Here is a 21,148-nt window from a genome sequence, read left to right on the forward strand (position 1 = left end):
AACATCGGCCATGACCCATTGATGTTTTCGAATCATCGATGGTCGATGGCCATCCCTAATTCAGAGAAAGTAAGTCCTGGGGTACTTTTTTGCTGTGAACAGAGAAGGAGACATTCAACTGTTTCTCCACCATGCGGGTGCTTGCGAACAGATATGTAAACATACACATCCATCCGCTCATAGTGAAAGGATCTGGCCGGCAGGGGGGGGGGGGTGAGCAGGACTGTAAGAAGACCTAAGTCCATCTAGCTCATTACATAGTCACCGCGTTACAAGAGGTGCAACTACAAAACAGCAGAAGCAGAGCAACTGGCCGCTCTTTAGATTTGATTTGTGATGTGACAGCAACTCAAATGACTGCAGGCTCACCGGTATCCAATCTCACCTGTCCTAATTGTGCCAGAAGGGTTTCAGCTGTCTGTAGTAGACTCGGGAGCTACAACGTAACATTGAACCTGGACTTTATATTCATAGTCAACAACTGAAACCATTTAAACGCGGACGCTACACGAGTGGCAGGCGGTTTTAGGAACCACTGTTATCATAGGGGTATCAGGCACTACGGGGATAACTCCGCCATGTCTTAACTTTAAATACACAAAGCATGGACAGTCGTCACAGGAGCAGTGACTAATGCATCCTCCAGCTGTACACCTGGCAGGTACAACCCTATCCAGCGAGTGAGTAATGCTGCTATAGTGATCCAGAATCTGCTGCAGACAGAGAGATTATTGAAATAATATGTTCTTGTAGCCCGACAGCTGCTTAACCAGCAGGACCCAGCTCTGTGGGGAGGGCAGTCTACGCCAATGTTTACCGAATTAGTACAAAATACATTGTACTGCCAGCAGTAAGGTAATCAAGCGCCTGTCAATCCCGATAGCAGGACACACAGGAATAGGTCTGTGCAGGGTGAACGTGGGAGAAACTGACAGCCTTACAGGAGACAAAGCAAATCTATAGGTCTCATGTCCGAGTGCCAAGGGCAGTAAGGCCAAGAGGGTAAATGCTGCAATAGAGCCCGCTAAACCCTACAGCAGGGGCGGCCAAACCTGTCCTGAAGGGGAATTACGGATGATGTAATGGTTAGCATTACTGCATCACAGCACTGAGCTCATGGGTTCGATCCCCACCATGGCCCTAACTGTGCGGAGTTTGTATATTCTCCCCGTGTTTGCGTGGGTTTCCTCCGGGTACTCCGGTTTCCTCCCACAATCCAAAAATATACTGGTAGGCTAATTGGCTCCCAACAATAATAACCCTAGAAAGAATGTGGGCCAGATTCTCCAAGATTCAAAAGTGATAATAAAAATGGAGAGTGATAAACAGCCAGCCAATCAGCTCCTGTCTGACATTTTTCAAACACAGTCTGTGACATGGCAGGCAGGAGCTGATTGGCTGGCTGTTTATCACTCTCAATTTTATCACTTATGAAGCTTAGAGAATCTGGCCCTGTGTGGTACATGTGGTAGGGAATATAGATTGTAAGCTCCACTGGGGCAGGGACTGATGTGAATGTTCAAATATGCTCTGTAAAGTGCTGCTGAATATGTGTGCGCTATATACAGATGGAGCCTGGCAAAATTTTCGCTAGCTGCCAGCTCCCACCAGGGGGCGCACGCAACGCTCGCGCACCCCATTGCAACGGAGCTAACCCCAGTGTCCCCGCCGCCTCCCCCCCTCGCCACCCCGACCCCCGCTAACCCTGCCCATGTCCCTGAAGCGGAGACGAGCAGGATACTGCTGCCCCGCCGCCGAAGGATTGGGACGCACGCGTGTCCCAGGTCAATGTAGTCCCTGTCCGCCGGCGCCGAGCAAAGATGACAGGGGCTATATCTGTAAATAAAATCTACCAACATGTGTTTCAGGCCACCTGTGGATCTATAGTAGGAATGAATACAGGAGGTTTGAAAATGTGACAGTTAGTAATGACTACAGCTGTGCACCAGCTAGGTGATTTGGGGGGATACGGTCGTATTGTCGACACCACTTAGGCCGACACCGTTCGGTCGACAGGTGGCAAGGTCGAAATGGGCTTATTTTGACATAGCGTTAGGTCGACATGTTTTTTTGAGCCGACATGTGCCGACAGGCGGTATTTCATGCCCTACCATCCACTAGAGCGTGGTGGGAGAATAAAATAGTGTGCCAAGCGCAGCGAGGAACCGCACCCAAAGCATTGCGAGCGAATCGAGGGGCTGCAGTTGACTTCCAACTGTGTCCATGTCAACATTGAAGTAATAAAAAAAAAAACATGTCGACCTAGCCACCTGTCAATAAAACGATCCACACCCGATTTGGGACATGTGACAGTTCGTAATGACTACAGCTGTGCACAGCTAGGTAATTTACCTGACTAGAGGAAACTAGTGTGCACTTTGGCAGCAGCAGACTTTTAAGGACTGAGGGGAGATTTATTATGGCGGCACTTATGCCACTATAGCACTTTCTGCTTCTCCTCATTACCAAAGCATGGAGTAACACCAACAAGATGCATGATCAACTTGTCTACCGGAGCAAAGGAATCAAATCCCTCCCTAAGACAATTCCCCCTCAAAATAGTGCTGATGCGCTGTGTCTCCCTGACTGGCCGGCTACACTGAGCATGTGCGAGATCTTGCTGCACGTGCAAGATCTCCTACGCAGCTCCGGAGCCCACAGACAGGACCAGCTCTGTCTCTACTCTTACGGATAGGGGCAACGTCACCTGCAGCTGTGGAAATTGATAACTCCGGGTGTCCGAGTGGTCAGCGCTTCTGACCGTTCATATATTGCCCTGCATATTAGAGTGCTTTCTTTTAATGCCCCTGTCATTTATCACACCACCCCCTTCATATACGGGGAGAAGCAGTATCAACGCACATAACATTACTCTACCCCAGTGGTTCTCAAACTCTGTCCTCAGAATCCCCCCAACAGTTCACATTTTCCATGTCACCCGACAGGTGCACTCATTACTGACACATTTTAAAAAATCCACAGGTGGAAATAATTATTTCACTTGATTCTATCAGCAGACCTGCAAAACATGCACTGTGTGGGGTCCTGAGGCCAGACTATGAGGGGGTAGAGCACAGGTTCTCAGAGTACAGTTATACCCCTTTTACACCAAAAATCCCGGATCCGACCCGGTATTTGGAACACGGATCCAAGCCAGGTCGGATCCGGGATATGCACCCTTTACCCGCAGTGTAGACGGGGGCAGTGCTTGGAGATGACATCATCGAGATCGCCGATCACTGCGCTGGGGGCAAGCCCAGCACTAAGGTAAGCTGCTGGGCTGCCCCTGTGCACCCCTCCCCCCAGCCCCCGTTTATGAGGTGAATGGATGCCTCACACAGGCATCCATTCACCTCCTCCCTGCCTCCGCTGCTGTTTGCAGAGTGCAGCAGCGCAGGCTGTGGGCACCCCTTGCCCAACCTCCATGTTGACCGCAAGAACGCTGTGGTCTGGAGGTTGGGCTTCCCCCATTGATGTAAACGGGAGCCGGGTCTAATGACCCGGCGTACCCCTTTACACTGCCCTCTACCCTGGTCCTAGCAGTGTTCAACCCAGGTCAGGACCTGTGTAGAAGTTCCATGTAAATGGACACGGGTTGACCCATTTACATCGCCACTGACCCGGGTTTTTGCGGCGATGTAAAAGGGGTATAAATGTGCTCTCAAAATCTCTGCATCTCAGACTACTACGAATAATACTACTGATAATGAACCTGCAGACACAGAAAAAATCCTAGGTACAAAACCTAATCCCCCTGGAAGGAGAGTCAATAGTTCAGGACACAAACTGCAGCCTGTATGCTGTGCAGACTTCCCAGGCAAGGAACCTAGCAAAGCAGGATATCCTGGCCTGTAGGAGAGGTGGAACTGGTAAGGCACCAGGAAGTTACGCCGAACAGAAGTGAAAGGAGTCAGGATCATGACAAATAATTTACCATAGGTTAAACAAGCACTGACTATTTTTGTACTATTTTTGTATCAAAGTGCATTCAGTAGATTTCTGATGACATATGGATGACAATTCCTGAGAACAATACAACACATTTACTGCAGAGAACTGGACAGTAGTCGAAACCATGGAAACCATGTTAAGCATAAATAAATGGTAAATATACGTAAGGTGAAACTATCTTAAAGTAGACATTTATGCATAAATTCAGTATAAATAACTAAGTGCATACAATAAATACTGAATTTCAATCCATATACACTATGCATGGAGGTCAACAAGCTGGAGCATATGTACTGTACACGGTTTACGCCAGGGACATAACCTTATGTGGTTTGCTTGTGTTGTAACCAGGCTCCAGTGGAGGGGATGCAGCACAGTTCAAAATTCAAATAGGGAAGCTACACCCACTGCCACTCTAAACGTACTCACTGGCAGTTGGTGTTTCTCCCCTATTTGAACTATGCTGCAGCTCATCTCTGGATCTGCTCCTGGTTGTAACATTTATTTTGGAGCAACCACCAATTAGTCTGTATGATCCAATCGTTGTACGACGGGCTAAGAGGCTGCAGCTTCTTTTTACGTCAAGTTGTGCTAGGTATAGACTCAGTAGCACACACAAATATGAGCAGTTGTCACATCTCATCTTGCACCAGGCATTCCACACCACATGGCGAATTATGTATAAGGGGTAACTTGACTAAAGCTTCTGCACAGACAAGTGGTGGCATTTCTCATAACAGCCAATCAGATTCTGTCTATCAATCTCCAGTATGCAATACAGAAATGAGAGCTACGATCTGATTGGCTGCTATGGGAAACGCCACCACTTGTCTTCGGTAAATCAACCTCTAGGTGTCCGAGGACTCCTCTATAGTTATGGTGTTAAACACAGACCCCTCACCTCACAACGCCCTCCATCTCCACTTCCGTCCTTGGTCTTCTTTTTGCCTCCCTCCTTGGGTTTTCTGGACTCAGAATTTGGCTGATGAGGTAAAAATATGTAAGAAAAGAGAAGTTATAATGATGCAATATTCACAGTAACTTAGCTGTATATTACATAGTGGGAAGCAGCGCGTCCTAACAGCAAACCCTTGGCAGGGCATGCTGGGAGATGTAGTTTCCCAAGGGGTCTACCCTGAACATTGCCCTGTATAGTTGTGTGCAGATGGATAAAGGTCATATGGGAGATTTGGGATTTTAAGCTATTTGTGTAAATGATGACTACATGGGAACCTTTTTGCGTGGATAGAACAGGAGCAATCAAACTAGACCCAGCCAACTACTGGCTCTGCAGCTTTCATGAAACTACAGCTCCCAACATGCCCTGCCACAGTTTTATTATAAAGGAATGCAAATCCTGTGCCAGTGCATGCTGGGACTTGTAGTTTCACAAAAGCTAGAGAGCCACAGGCTAGCCATGTCTGATGTAAACAGTGACATGGAATGGCTCAGCAATTAATACAGTGACTCCGTGAATAGGACAAAACTACACCTATGCAATGCTAATGTGTGGAAGAAAAATAATTGAATAGTATACCAAGAATAGCAACCTGGCCCTTGCTGGAATGACAGAAATGTCACTGCCCTCTCCCTGGAGCGGAGGAAGGTTATGCTTGGATAAAAATGAGGCAAAAGTGACAAAAATAAAACATGTTCAATTCTAAATAGGGATGGCCATCTATGATTCTAAATCTTCGATGCTTTATGGCCAACTTAAAATAATTTTGCTATCGCATGGGGGGGAAAAACCAATGTTTTTTTTCCAAGGTGCCGGGGAAACGTAGCATAGCATCGCCCCTGAAAACCCTGAAGCCCCGCCCCACATACTGATTGGCCCCTGGGCCAGTCAGTCAAAGAAAATGGATCACCTTCAATAGGTAAAACCATCGAGGTCATCCATCACAATACATTTCAATAGGCCTCCCCAAATATAGCAATGACTTATGGGAAAGGTCTCCCTCTGCATCAGCTGAAGCAGAAGCCGGCATCATTATTTGAACACTCAAATGGGTGAGGCCCTGACTCACTAAGCGGCCATGTCATTGTCACGCTCCAGAAGCACTTTTCTTTTTTTATTAGAAGCATATTTGCATATTCTTTCAAGAGATTACTGTGAGATTCATTCTAGTGAAAGTCGATTGAAATAATTTGCAAGGCAGACAGTACATGCATGGCGTGTGGCATCCAACTTGTAAAACAGCTGACTACACCCCAGCTATATTAATGATGGACTTTTCCTTTCCCAGCCGTGACAAAAAGTACTATTGATACTGTATGTAAAAAATAGTCTAATGCTGGGGTAGCCAACCCTAGTCCTCGAGAGCTACCAACAGTGCATGTTTTGCAGGTCTCTTCACAGAATCACAAGTGAGCTAATTAGCTCCATCTGTGTATCTTTTAAAATGTGACTGTGATTAATGAGTGCAGCTGTGCAGCAGCTAGGTTGTCTGGAAAATGTGAACTGTTGGTAGCTCTCGAGGGCTAGGGTTGGCTACCACTGGTCTAATGCATCTGACATCTCCAACATTAGCAAACAACTACTACTACCCATTCCGGTTTGGTCCTGAAAGCCAAAACCATCTAAAAAAAAAAAGGATCCCATCGGGAGATGGCTGCAGGAGATTGAATACCCCCCTAAAACCCACGATCACCAATGAAAAATAGGCCCCTAATGAGCTACACTCGGTGTCGGACTGGGGAATGAAGGGCCCACCGATGGGGGGGGGGGGGTTAGTAGTAGGGGCCCATATGCAGGGGTGTGGCCAGTCTACAGAGGGGGTGTGGCCGTGTATGCATCATAGTATACCAGATTAATAACAGCAATGCATGGTAGATAATACAACATAGTGCTGTGCAGTATAAGGTAAGATATGTATAGCGTATAAGTCTAGTGCATATTCTGATCCCTAGGAGGAGGTGGCCCCCCCAAGTAGTTTACCCTTCTGGAGTTTCCCCGCTAGTGCAACCGAGGGAAGCCCAGCACTGCTGTTGAAGGCGGGCCCTCCCCCAAAAGTGACGTTGGAGGGCTAGGACCCGCCCCCTCATGCTGCACCCATATCCCAGTGCCCAGCAAGGATCACTACACTCAATATATCGTATTCGTTCATGCCTCTTGGAAGGTCCCAGGTGGCTCAAGGAGGGGAATCACGTCTGGCTTCTCATCTGGAGAAGAGGCACAAGTGTAGGGCTAGCTTTATAAACTGTATTGTCCACTCATCTACCTTACCTCCCACTCCTCAACTGCCACCCCTGTAATGTGGTCTCTGCACTTCTTCCCTATCACACACAGAATAGAAGTAGGGCAGCAGTTCCCAAACTTTTAAAATCACGGAACCTTAGCGTATTACAATTTTTTTCTTACAGCACCCATTGGATGGGATACGGTCATTAGGTCTACAGTAACCAAGTTGACAAGCATTGGGTCAACACCACTAGGTCGACATGCAGCAAGGTCAACATGGATCTAGGTCGACACTAGCGTTAGGTCAACAGTAAAAAGGTCAACATGGGGTTTTTTCCCTGTTTTTTGAGCCGACAGACGGTATTTCATGCCCTACCATCCACTAGGGCATGGTGGGAGAATAAAATAGTGTGCCCGAAGCATAGCGAGCGATGCGATGGGATGCGTTGCACTTCAAACTGTGTCCATTTTGACTGTGTCGACATTTGGGTAAAAAAACAGTGCAAAACCCCATGTCGACCTTTTGACTGTCGACCTAGCCTGTGTCAACCTAATGCTAGTGTCGACATAATGTCATGTCGTCCTAGACCCATGTCGACCCAATGCTTGTCGACCTAGTAAGGGTCGACTAAACGATCCCAACCCCATTGGACAATGGTTCCTTAATGAGAAATTCTGAAAATATTATTCAACCAAGTAAATTGTTCTTCTATTTCGACCTTATAGAAGTTCTAACCTCAATCATTAGCTGTGTGCGTCTTTTGTAAATAAAAACATTGTAAACTATGTACATTTGTCAGTCATGATGGGTAAAACATTTCCAATGTAGGCTTATGCACATTGGAGATAGTTTTAGCCATCCTAGTAAGATCAAGCTATCGATGGTTATCCATCAAATAGTTTAATACTATCCTTACTGCATGAGTGCGGCGCGCTCTTGGAAAGGAGCGTCAGTATCTGGGGCGTGCCACCGACGTCACTGGGCTTCTACCAAGCTCTCCACTTAATGTGAATAGATGCCATGCACATGTGAATAAATGGCATCTATGCGCAGGCAGCTTAAGCAGCCTAGTCGGAAGATAATATGAAGTCTCTATGATATGATACGAAACGCGTTGGATATTTGTACAACTGTGATGACTGAAAATTGATGCAAAAACAATTTTATTTTTGTATACCTTGTTTGGGTCATAAAGTGGTGAGCAATGTTCTGGCACCATTCATTCAGTGCGTGTGTGTAATTATATATATATATATATATATATATATATATATTACACACACACACATATAAATATGAAGAGTAGATGTATCAAACCTTCTACAGGGGGACAAGTGGAGGTGTTGCCTATAGCAAACAATTACATTTGACATGTCAATTTGTAGACTGTGCTAGTGACAGCTATAAGTTTATAGGTTGCTATGAGCAATTCCCCGACTTGTGCCCTTTAGAAGATTTGAAACATCCCCCCCTCTTGGTGCCCAGTGCAACACAATGAAGTCCTCAGCCCTAAAATCACCCCTCTCTCCCCTAATCATGGAATTGGGGTACGTAGGCTGCCACATTTGCTGTTGCTGCCGCCCCCCCGCCCCCCGCTATTAGACCACTGTAACAACACTAGGAACCCCGGCAGGGAGGGCTCAGGGCAGACTGTGACCCCAGGCAGGGAGGTAGGGCAGACTGGGACCCCCAGGCCATCAGACACTGGATCTAGGCCTCCCCACTCCGTACCTTGCTCAAGCTCATATCCTCCATCTGCGCTGACATGCTCTCAGCCATCCCCGACACACACAGCAGCGATCACCCAGCTGATGCAACCGGCAGCAGCAAGTAAAGGAATGACAGCCTAACATGACAGCTCAGACGAGAGCGCCCACAAGCAGCACACTGACCAATCACAGGCTGCCGTAGTGCTGGTACTGCCTATATCACAGTAAGGGGCTTGTCAAGATATAGCCAATCAGAGCGCTGCGATTGTAAGTTTGGTTGAGGCGCACAGTCCAGAGACCGCGTCCGCTTTCGCACACGCCATGTGCTGGCAGACCCGTGACGTCAGTAGGACGTATGGTACGTAAGGAGCGTATCACGTCTCAGTCACAGTCAGTGTGCCCGGAGTAATGATGGCTGACGCGTAATGATGATGAGCGTCTCACTGCCCTGATAATGATGTCTTCGCCCAGCTCTACCTCAGGTTTTGTCTCCATATCTATTGTGGCACAGTAAAAGGAATAAAAAAAATCTGTATTTGACACTTATTAAAGAAGTTTTAGATATGTATGGCTCTGCCACGAGGCTGAAGTTGGCTTCTTATTCGGCCAGCTTCTTATTCGAGCTCCAGCTTCTTATTCGAGCTCCAGCTTCTTATTCAGAACAATCACTTTTACATGGGTTAATGAATCATGGACCACAAATTTCACTGCAGAAATCAACACAGGGGGGTTGCTTACATATGACCCACTTGCAATTTCTTTTGACCAACAATGATTTGGGCAGAAAATGGGCACAAAAATGGGCATGGGTCCCAGATATCATTTTGAATAAGTAGCTGGTGTCCTGCAAGGGTTAAACAGCGTTGGTCAAAACATATTACACTGGAAACCCGCACAGGGGGGTCACTTACATATGACCCACTTGCCATTTATTTTGACCAACAAGGATTTGGGCAGAAATAGGGCACTAAAGTGGGCATGGGTCCCAGAATCATCATTTTGAATAAGTAGCTGGTGTTCTGCAAGGGTTAAACAGCGTTGGTCAACAAATATTACACTGGAAACCCGCACAGGGGGGTCAATTACATATGACCCACTTGCCATTTCTTTTGACCAACAAGGATTTGGGTAGAAATAGGGCACTAAAGTGGGCATGGGTCCCAGAATCATCATTTTGAATAAGTAGCTGGTGTTCTGCAAGGGTTAAACAGCATTGGTCAACAAATATTACACTGGAAAACCGCACAGGGGGGTCACTTACATATCACCCACTTGCCATTTCTTTTGACCAACAAGGATTTGGGCAGAAATAGGGCACTAAAGTGGGCATGGGTCCCAGAATCATCATTTTGAATAAGTAGCTGGTGTTCTGCAAGGGTTAAACAGCGTTGGTCAACAAAAATTACACTGGAAACCCGCACAGGGGGGTCACTTACATATGACCCACTTGCCATTTCTTTTGACCAACAAGGATTTGGGCAGTAATAGGGCAGTAAAGTGGGCATATGTCCCAGATGTCATCATTTTGAATAAGTAGCTGGTGTCCTGCAAGGGTTAAACAGTGTTGGTCAAAACATATTACACTTGAAATCCACACAGGGGGGTTGCCTACATATGACCCACTTGCAATTTCTGTTGACCAACAATGATTTGGGCAGAAAATGGGCACAAAAATGGGCATGGGTCCCAGAATCATCATTTTGAATAAGTAGCTGGTGTTCTGCAAGGGTTAAACAGCGTTGGTCAACAAATATTACACTGAAAACCCGCACTAGGGGGTCACTTACATATCACCCACTTGCCATTTCTTTTGACCAACAAGGATTTGGGCAGAAATAGGGCACTAAAGTGGGCACGGGTCCCAGAATCATCATTTTGAATAAGTAGCTGGTGTTCTGCAAGGGTTAAACAGCGTTGGTCAACAAATATTACACTGGAAACCCGCACAGGGGGGTCACTTACATATGACCCACTTGCCATTTCTTTTGACCAACAAGGATTTGGGCAGTAATAGGGCAGTAAAGTGGGCATGGGTCACAGATGTCATTATTTTGAATAAGTAGCTGGTGTCCTGCAAGGGTTAAACAGTGTTGGTCAAAACATATTACACTTGAAACCCACACAGGGGGGTTGCCTACATATGACCCACTTGCAATTTCTTTTGACCAACAATGATTTGGGCAGAAAATGGGCACAAAAATGGGCATGGGTCCAAGAATCATCATTTTAAATAAGTAGCTGGTGTTCTGCAAGGGTTAAACAGCGTTGGTCAACAAATATTACACTGAAAACCCGCACTAGGGGGTCACTTACATATCACCCACTTGCCATTTCTTTTGACCAACAAGGATTTGGGCAGAAATAGGGTACTAAAGTGGGCATGGGTCCCAGAATCATCATTTTGAATAAGTAGCTGGTGTTCTGCAAGGGTTAAACAGCATTGGTCAAAAAATCTTACACTTGGAATCCACACAGGGGGGTCAGATACATATGACCCACTTGCCATTTCTTTTGACCAACAAGGATTTGGGCAGAAATAGGGCACTAAAGTGGGCATGGGTCCCAGAATCATCATTTTGAATAAGTAGCTGGTGTTCTGCAAGGGTTAAACAGCATTGGTCAAAAAATCTTACACTTGGAATCCACACAGGGGGGTCAGATACATATGACCCACTTGCCATTTCTTTTGACCAACAAGGATTTGGGCAGAAATAGGGCACTAAAGTGGGCATGGGTCCCAGAATCATCATTTTGAATAAGTAGCTGGTGTTCTGCAAGGGTTAAACAGCGTTGGTCAACAAATATTACACTGGAAACCCGCACAGGGGGGTCAGATACATATGACCCACTTGCCATTTCTTTTGACCAACAAGGATTTGGGCAGAAAATGGGCACAAAAATGGGCATGGGTCCCAGAATCATAATTTTGAATAAGTAGCTGGTGTTCTGCAAGGGTTAAACAGCGTTGGTCAAAAAATCTTACACTTGGAATCCACACAGGGGGGTCAGATACATATGACCCACTTGCCATTCTTTTTGACCAACAAGGATTTTGGCAGAAATAGGCAGTAAAGTGGGCATAGGTCCCAGATGTCATCATTTTGAATAAGTAGCTGGTGTCCTGCAAGGGTTAAACAGCATTGGTCAAAACATATTACACTTGAAACCCACACAGGGAGGTTGCCCACATATGACCCACTTGCAATTTCTTTTGACCAACAATGATTTGGGCAGAAAATGGGCACAAAAATAGGCATGGGTCCCAGAATCATCATTTTGAATAAGTAGCTGGTGTTCTGCAAGGGTTAAAAAGCGTTGGTCAACAAACATTACACTGAAAACCCGCACTAGGGGGGTCACTTACATATCACCCACTTGCCATTTCTTTTGACCAACAAGGATTTGGGCAGAAATAGGGCACTAAAGTGGGCATGGGTCCCAGAATCATCATTTTGAATAAGTAGCTGGTGTTCTGCAAGGGTTAAACAGCGTTGGTCAACAAAAATTACACTGGAAACCCGCACAGGGGGGTCACTTACATATGACCCACTTGCCATTTCTTTTGACCAACAAGGATTTGGGCAGTAATAGGGCAGTAAAGTGGGCATATGTCCCAGATGTCATCATTTTGAATAAGTAGCTGGTGTCCTGCAAGGGTTAAACAGTGTTGGTCAAAACATATTACACTTGAAATCCACACAGGGGGGTTGCCTACATATGACCCACTTGCAATTTCTGTTGACCAACAATGATTTGGGCAGAAAATGGGCACAAAAATGGGCATGGGTCCCAGAATCATCATTTTGAAGAAGTAGCTGGTGTTCTGCAAGGGTTAAACAGCGTTGGTCAACAAATATTACACTGAAAACCCGCACTAGGGGGTTACTTACATATCACCCACTTGCCATTTCTTTTGACCAACAAGTATTTGGGCAGAAATAGGGCAGTAAAGTGGGCATAGGTCCCAGATGTCATAATTTTGAATAAGTAGCTGGTGTCCTGCAAGGGTCAAACAGCGTTGGTCAAAAAATGTTACACCTGAAATCCACACAGGGGGGTCAGATACATATGACCCACTTGCCATTTCTTTTGACCAACAAGGATTTGGGCAGACATAGGGCAGTAAAGTGGGTATAGGTCCCAGATGTCATCATTTTGAATAAGTAGCTGGTGTCCTGCAAGGGTTAAACAGCGTTGGTCAAAAAATGTTGCACTGGAAACCCGCACAGGGGGGTCACTTACATATGACCCACTTGCCATTTCTTTTGACCAACAAGGATTTGGGCAGAAATAGGGCAGTAAAGTGGGCATGGGTCCCAGAATCATAATTTTGAATAAGTAGCTGGTGTCCTGCAAGGGTTAAACAGTGTTGGTCAAAACATATTACACTTGAAACCCACACAGGGGGGTTGCCTACATATGACCCACTTGCAATTTCTTTTGACCAACAATGATTTGGGCAGAAAATGGGCACAAAAATGGGCATGGGTCCCAGAATCATCATTTTGAATAAGTAGCTGGTGTTCTGCAAGGGTTAAACAGCGTTGGTCAACAAATATTACACTGAAAACCCGCACTAGGGGGTTACTTACATATCACCCACTTGCCATTTCTTTTGACCAACAAGGATTTGGGCAGAAATAGGACACTAAAGTGGGCATAGGTCCCAGATGTCATAATTTTGAATAAGTAGCTGGTGTCCTGCAAGGGTTAAACAGCGTTGGTCAAAAAATGTTACACTTGAAACCCACACAGGGGGGTTGCCTACATAAGACCCACTAGCAATTTCTTTTGACCAACAATGATTTGGGCAGAAAATGGGCACAAAAATGGGCATGGGTCCCAGATATCATTTTGAATAAGTAGCTGGTGTCCTGCAAGGGTTAAACAGCGTTGGTCAAAACATATTACACTGGAAACCCGCACAGGGGGGTCACTTACATATGACCCACTTGCCATTTCTTTTGAGCAACGCTGTTTAACCCTTGCAGGACACCAGCTACTTATTCAAAATGATGACATCTGGGACCCATGCCCACTTTACTGCCCTATTTCTGCCCAAATCCTTGTTGGTCAAAATAAATGGCAAGTGGGTGATATGTAAGTGACCCCCTAGTGCGGGTTTTCAGTGTAATATTTGTTGACCAACGCTGTTTAACCCTTGCAGAACACCAGCTACTTATTCAAAATGATGATTCTGGGACCCATGCCCATTTTTGTGCCCATTTTCTGCCCAAATCATTGTTGGTCAAAAGAAAGTGCAAGTGGGTCATATGTAGGCAACCCCCCTGTGTGGGTTTCAAGTGTAATATGTTTTGACCAACACTGTTTAACCCTTGCAGGACACCAGCTACTTATTCAAAATGATGACATCTGGGACCTATGCCCACTTTACTGCCCTATTTCTGCCCAAATCCTTGTTGGTCAAAAGAAATGGCAAGTGGGTCATATGTATCTGACCCCCCTGTGTGGATTCCAAGTGTAACATTTTTTGACCAACGCTGTTTAACCCTTGCAGGACACCAGCTACTTATTCAAAATAATGACATCTGTGACCCATGCCCACTTTACTGCCCTATTACTGCCCAAATCCTTGTTGGTCAAAAGAAATGGCAAGTGGGTCATAGGTAAGTGACCCCCCTGTGCGGGTTTCCAGTGTAATATTTTTTGACCAACGCTGTTTAACCCTTGCAGGACACCAGCTACTTATTCAAAATCATGATTCTGGGACCCATGCCCACTTTACTGCCCTATTTCTGCCCAAATCCTTGTTGGTCAAAAGAAATGGCAAGTGGGTCATATGTAAGTGACCCCCCTGTGCGGGTTTCCAGTGTAACATTTTTTGACCAACGCTTTTTAACCCTTGCAGGACACCAGCTACTTATTCAAAATGATGACATCTGGGACCTATGCCCACTTTACTGCCCTATTTCTGCCCCAATCCTTGTTGGTCAAAAGAAATGGCAAGTGGGTCATATGTAAGTGACCCCCCTGTGCGGGTTTCCAGTGTAATATTTTTTGACCAACGCTGTTTAACCCTTGCAGAACACCAGCTACTTATTCAAAATGATGATTCTGGGACCCATGCCCATTTTTGTGCCCATTTTCTGCCCAAATCATTGTTTGTCAAAAGAAATTGCAAGTGGGTCATATGTAGGCAACCCCCCTGTGTGGGTTTCAAGTGTAATATGTTTTGACCAACTCTGTTTAACCCTTGCAGGACACCAGCTACTTATTCAAAATGATGATTCTGGGACCCATTTCCACTTTACTGCCCTATTTCTGCCCAAATCCTTGTTGGTCAAAAGAAATGGCAAGTGGTTGATATGTAAGTGACCCCCTAGTGCGGGTTTTCAGTGTAATATTTGTTGACCAATGCTGTTTAACCCTTGCAGAACACCAGCTACTTATTCAAAATGATGATTCTGGGACCCATGCCTATTTTTGTGCCCATTTTCTGCCCAAATCATTGTTAGTCAAAAGAAATTGCAAGTGGGTCATATGTAGGCAACCTCCCTGTGTGGGTTTCAAGTATAATATGTTCTGACCAACGCTGTTTAACCCTTGCAGGACACCAGCTACTTATTCAAAATGATGACATCTGGGACCTATGCCCACTTTACTGCCCTATTTCTGCCCAAATCCTTGTTGGTCAAAAGAAATGGCAAGTGGGTCATATGTATCTGACCCCCCTGTGCGGGTTTCCAGTGTAACATTTTTTGACCAACGCTTTTTAACCCTTGCAGGACACCAGCTACTTATTCAAAATGATGACATCTGGGACCTATGCCCACTTTACTGCCCTATTTCTGCCCCAATCCTTGTTGGTCAAAAGAAATGGCAAGTGGGTCATATGTAAGTGACCCCCTTGTGCGGGTTTCCAGTGTAATATTTTTTGACCAACGCTGTTTAACCCTTGCAGGACACCAGCTACTTATTCAAAATCATGATTCTGGGACCCATGCCCACTTTACTGCCCTATTTCTGCCCAAATCCTTGTTGGTCAAAAGAAATGGCAAGTGGGTCATATGTAAGTGACCCCCCTGTGCGGGTTTCCAGTGTAACATTTTTTGACCAACGCTTTTTAACCCTTGCAGGACACCAGCTACTTATTCAAAATGATGACATCTGGGACCTATGCCCACTTTACTGCCCTATTTCTGCCCCAATCCTTGTTGGTCAAAAGAAATGGCAAGTGGGTCATATGTAAGTGACCCCCCTGTGCGGGTTTCCAGTGTAATATTTTTTGACCAACGCTGTTTAACCCTTGCAGAACACCAGCTACTTATTCAAAATGATGATTCTGGGACCCATGCCCATTTTTGTGCCCATTTTCTGCCCAAATCATTGTTTGTCAAAAGAAATTGCAAGTGGGTCATATGTAGGCAACCCCCCTGTGTGGGTTTCAAGTGTAATATGTTTTGACCAACACTGTTTAACCCTTGCAGGACACCAGCTACTTATTCAAAATGATGATTCTGGGACCCATTTCCACTTTACTGCCCTATTTCTGCCCAAATCCTTGTTGGTCAAAAGAAATGGCAAGTGGTTGATATGTAAGTGACCCCCTAGTGCGGGTTTTCAGTGTAATATTTGTTGACCAATGCTGTTTAACCCTTGCAGAACACCAGCTACTTATTCAAAATGATGATTCTGGGACCCATGCCTATTTTTGTGCCCATTTTCTGCCCAAATCATTGTTAGTCAAAAGAAATTGCAAGTGGGTCATATGTAGGCAACCTCCCTGTGTGGGTTTCAAGTATAATATGTTCTGACCAACGCTGTTTAACCCTTGCAGGACACCAGCTACTTATTCAAAATGATGACATCTGGGACCTATGCCCACTTTACTGCCCTATTTCTGCCCAAATCCTTGTTGGTCAAAAAGAATGGCAAGTGGATCATATGTATCTGACCCCCCTGTGTGGATTCCAAGTGTAAGATTTTTTGACCAACGCTGTTTAACCCTTGCAGAACACCAGCTACTTATTCAAAATGATGATTCTGAAATCCATGCCCACTTTAGTGCCCTATTTCTGCCCAAATCCTTGTTGGTCAAAAGAAATGGCAAGTGGGTCATATGTAAGTGACCCCCCTAGTGCGGGTTTTCAGTGTAATATTTGTTGACCAACGCTGTTTAACCCTTGCAGAACACCAGCTACTTATTCAAAATGATGATTCTGGGACCCATGCCCATTTTTGTGCCCATTTTCTGCCCAAATCATTGTTGGTCAAAAGAAATTGCAAGTGGGTCATATGTAGGCAACCCCCCTGTGTGGGTTTCATGTGTAATATGTTTTGACCAACACTGTTTAACCCTTGCAGGACACCAGCTACTTATTCAAAATAATGACATCTGTGACCTATGCCCACTTTACTGCCCTATTACTGCCCAAATCCTTGTTGGTAAAAAGAAATGGCAAGTGGGTCATATGTAAGTTACCCCCCTGTGTGGGATTCCAGTGTAATATTTTTTGACCAACGCTGTTTAACCCTTGCAGGACACCAGCTACTTATTGAAAATCATGATTCTGGGACCCATGCCCACTTTACTGCCCTATTTCTGCCCAAATCCTTGTTGGTCAAAAGAAATGGCAAGTGGGTCATATGTATCTGACCCCCCTGTGTGGATTCCAAGTGTAAAATTTTTTGACCAACGCTGTTTAACCCTTGCAGGACACCAGCTACTTATTCATAATGATGACATCTGGGACCTATGCCCACTTTACTGCCCTATTTCTGCCCAAATCCTTGTTGGTCAAAAGAAATGGCAAGTGGGTGATATGTAAGTGACCCCCCTGTGCGGGTTTCCAGTGTAATATTTGTTGACCAACGCTGTTTAACCCTTGCAGGACACCAGCTACTTATTCAAAATGATGATTCTGGGACCCATGCCCATTTTTGTGCCCATTTTCTGCCCAAATCATTGTTGGTCAAAAGAAATTGCAAGTGGGTCATATGTAGGCAACCCCCCTGTGTGGGTTTCAAGTGTAATATGTTTTGACCAACACTGTTTAACCCTTGCAGGACACCAGCTACTTATTCAAAATGATGACATCTGGGACCTATGCCCACTTTACTGCCCTATTTCTGCCCAAATCCTTGTTGGTCAAAAGAAATGGCAAGTGGGTCATATGTATCTGACCCCCCTGTGTGGATTCCAAGTGTAACATTTTTTGACCAACGCTGTTTAACCCTTGCAGGACACCAGCTACTTATTCAAAATAATGACATCTGTGACCCATGCCCACTTTACTGCCCTATTACTGCCCAAATCCTTGTTGGTCAAAAGAAATGGCAAGTGGGTCATAGGTAAGTGACCCCCCTGTGCGGGTTTCCAGTGTAATATTTTTTGACCAACGCTGTTTAACCCTTGCAGGACACCAGCTACTTATTCAAAATCATGATTCTGGGACCCATGCCCACTTTACTGCCCTATTTCTGCCCAAATCCTTGTTGGTCAAAAGAAATGGCAAGTGGGTCATATGTAAGTGACCCCCCTGTGCGGGTTTCCAGTGTAACATTTTTTGACCAACGCTTTTTAACCCTTGCAGGACACCAGCTACTTATTCAAAATGATGACATCTGGGACCTATGCCCACTTTACTGCCCTATTTCTGCCCCAATCCTTGTTGGTCAAAAGAAATGGCAAGTGGGTCATATGTAAGTGACCCCCCTGTGCGGGTTTCCAGTGTAATATTTTTTGACCAACGCTGTTTAACCCTTGCAGAACACCAGCTACTTATTCAAAATGATGATTCTGGGACCCATGCCCATTTTTGTGCCCATTTTCTGCCCAAATCATTGTTTGTCAAAAGAAATTGCAAGTGGGTCATATGTAGGCAACCCCCCTGTGTGGGTTTCAAGTGTAATATGTTTTGACCAACACTGTTTAACCCTTGCAGGACACCAGCTACTTATTCAAAATGATGATTCTGGGACCCATTTCCACTTTACTGCCCTATTTCTGCCCAAATCCTTGTTGGTCAAAAGAAATGGCAAGTGGTTGATATGTAAGTGACCCCCTAGTGCGGGTTTTCAGTGTAATATTTGTTGACCAATGCTGTTTAACCCTTGCAGAACACCAGCTACTTATTCAAAATGATGATTCTGGGACCCATGCCTATTTTTGTGCCCATTTTCTGCCCAAATCATTGTTAGTCAAAAGAAATTGCAAGTGGGTCATATGTAGGCAACCTCCCTGTGTGGGTTTCAAGTATAATATGTTTTGACCAACGCTGTTTAACCCTTGCAGGACACCAGCTACTTATTCAAAATGATGACATCTGGGACCTATGCCCACTTTACTGCCCTATTTCTGCCCAAATCCTTGTTGGTCAAAAAGAATGGCAAGTGGATCATATGTATCTGACCCCCCTGTGTGGATTCCAAGTGTAAGATTTTTTGACCAACGCTGTTTAACCCTTGCAGAACACCAGCTACTTATTCAAAATGATGATTCTGAAACCCATGCCCACTTTAGTGCCCTATTTCTGCCCAAATCCTTGTTGGTCAAAATAAATGGCAAGTGGGTGATATGTAAGTAACACCCTAGTGCGGGTTTTCAGTGTAATATTTGTTGACCAACGCTGTTTAACCCTTGCAGAACACCAGCTACTTATTCAAAATGATGATTCTGGGACCCATGCCCATTTTTGTGCCCATTTTCTGCCCAAATCATTGTTGGTCAAAAGAAATTGCAAGTGGGTCATATGTAGGCAACCCCCCTGTGTGGGTTTCATGTGTAATATGTTTTGACCAACACTGTTTAACCCCTTCCTGACAGAGCCAGTTTTTGCGTTCCTGACAGAGCCCTTTTTTTCAAATCTGACATGTCTCACTTAAGTGGGGATAACTTTTTTTTGCTTTTACTTATCCCAGTGATTTTGAGATTGTTTTTTCGTGACACATTGTACTTCAAATTAGTGGTAAATTTGGGTCGATACAGTCTGTGTTTTTTTGTGAAAAATACCAAAATATCGTGAAAAAATGGAAAATTTAGCGATTTGCAAAATGTTAAATTTTCTGCTTGTGAGACAAATAATCTTACCACTCAAAATAGTGAATAACTAACATAGACCATATGTCTACTTTATGTTGACATCATTATTTCAACTTCCTTTTAATTTTTTGGGACACTAGGAGGCTTACAATATGAATAGCAAATTTTCAAATTTTCAAGAAAATTTCAAACACTGATTTTTTTAGGGACCAGTTCAGTTCTGATGTGACTTTGAGGGACTTGTATGTGAGACACCCCCATAAATGATGCCATTTCAAAAACTGCACCCCTCACAGTATTCAAAACAGCATTTTGGAAGTTTGTTAACCCTTTAGGTGTTTCACAGGAATTAAAACAAAGTGTAGGTGAAATTTCAAAATTTCTTTTTTTTTTGCAGATTTGCAATTTTAATACATTTTTCTAAGGAACACAGTACATTTTACTAGAGAAATGTGACTGAAAATTGATTCCCCCAATTCTTTTGTTTTCATAAATATCCTATATGTGGCCCTAGTGTGCACGGTGACCAAACCACAGGCTTCATAATAGAAGGAGCACCTACTTGATTTTGGAGCCTCCTTTTTATGAGATTATTTTTTAGGCACCATGTAGGTTTCTAGGCACCATAAGATGCTAAAAGTTAGGAACCCCCCCACAAGTGACCCCATTTTGCAAACTACACCCCTCAGGGAATTCATCTAGGGGTATAGTGTACATTTCAAACCCCCAGGGGTTTCACCAATTGTGGTACAACTGGGCAGTGAAAATGAAAAATTATTTTTTTTACACAAAAATACAGTTCTGGCTCCAAATTTGTCATTTTCAGAAGGTATGAAGGAGACAAAGCACCCCAAAATCTGTGCCCCAATTTCTCCCGAGTACGGCAATGCCTCACATGTGACCAAAAAATACCAGTTGGGTGCATGGCAGGACTCAGAAGGGAAGGAGTGATTTTTGGATTTTGCAGCTCAGATTCTGGTGGAATTTTGGTGGGTGCTATGTCGCATTAGCAAGACCCCCAAAGCACCAATACAGTGGAACCCCCCCACAAGTGACCCCATTTTGCAAAGTACACCCCTCAGGGAATTCATCTAGGGGTATAGTGTACATTTCAAACCCCCAGGGGTTTCACCAATTTTGATACAAGTGGGCAGTGAAAATGAAAAATTACATTTTTTTACACAAAAATGCAGTTCTGGCTCAAAATTTTTCATTTTCAGAAGGTATGAAGGAGAAAAAGCACCCCAAAATCTGTGCCCCAATTTCTCCCGAGTACGGCAATGCCTCACATGTGACCAAAAAAT

At 44.7% G+C, this 21,148-nt stretch overlaps 2 protein-coding genes across 2 annotated transcripts in view; one reads left to right on the forward strand and one right to left on the reverse strand.

Annotated features, from left to right (window-relative positions):
- The window catches only part of TARS1 (threonyl-tRNA synthetase 1), a 50,254-nt gene extending 41,233 nt beyond the window's left edge, over positions 1 to 9,021 (reverse strand). The window contains exons 1-2 of the mRNA XM_083155015.1: positions 8,865 to 9,021; positions 4,853 to 4,933 (exon numbers count right to left, since the gene is read on the reverse strand). Of these exons, the coding sequence (XP_083011141.1) occupies positions 4,853 to 4,933; positions 8,865 to 8,912 (129 nt within the window). The 5' untranslated portion in view covers positions 8,913 to 9,021. The remainder of the gene's footprint in view (positions 1 to 4,852; positions 4,934 to 8,864) is intronic.
- A 224-nt stretch (positions 9,022 to 9,245) lies between these two features.
- Positions 9,246 to 21,148, forward strand: part of NPR3 (natriuretic peptide receptor 3) — a 166,904-nt gene continuing 155,001 nt past the window's right edge. The window contains exon 1 of the mRNA XM_083155023.1: positions 9,246 to 9,324. The gene's annotated coding sequence lies outside the window, so the exon portion shown is untranslated. The remainder of the gene's footprint in view (positions 9,325 to 21,148) is intronic.

This window comes from Crinia signifera, chromosome 1 (assembly GCF_055691185.1).
Source record: "Crinia signifera chromosome 1, ASM5569118v1, whole genome shotgun sequence".
In the NCBI taxonomy this organism is placed as follows: domain Eukaryota; kingdom Metazoa; phylum Chordata; class Amphibia; order Anura; family Myobatrachidae; genus Crinia; species Crinia signifera.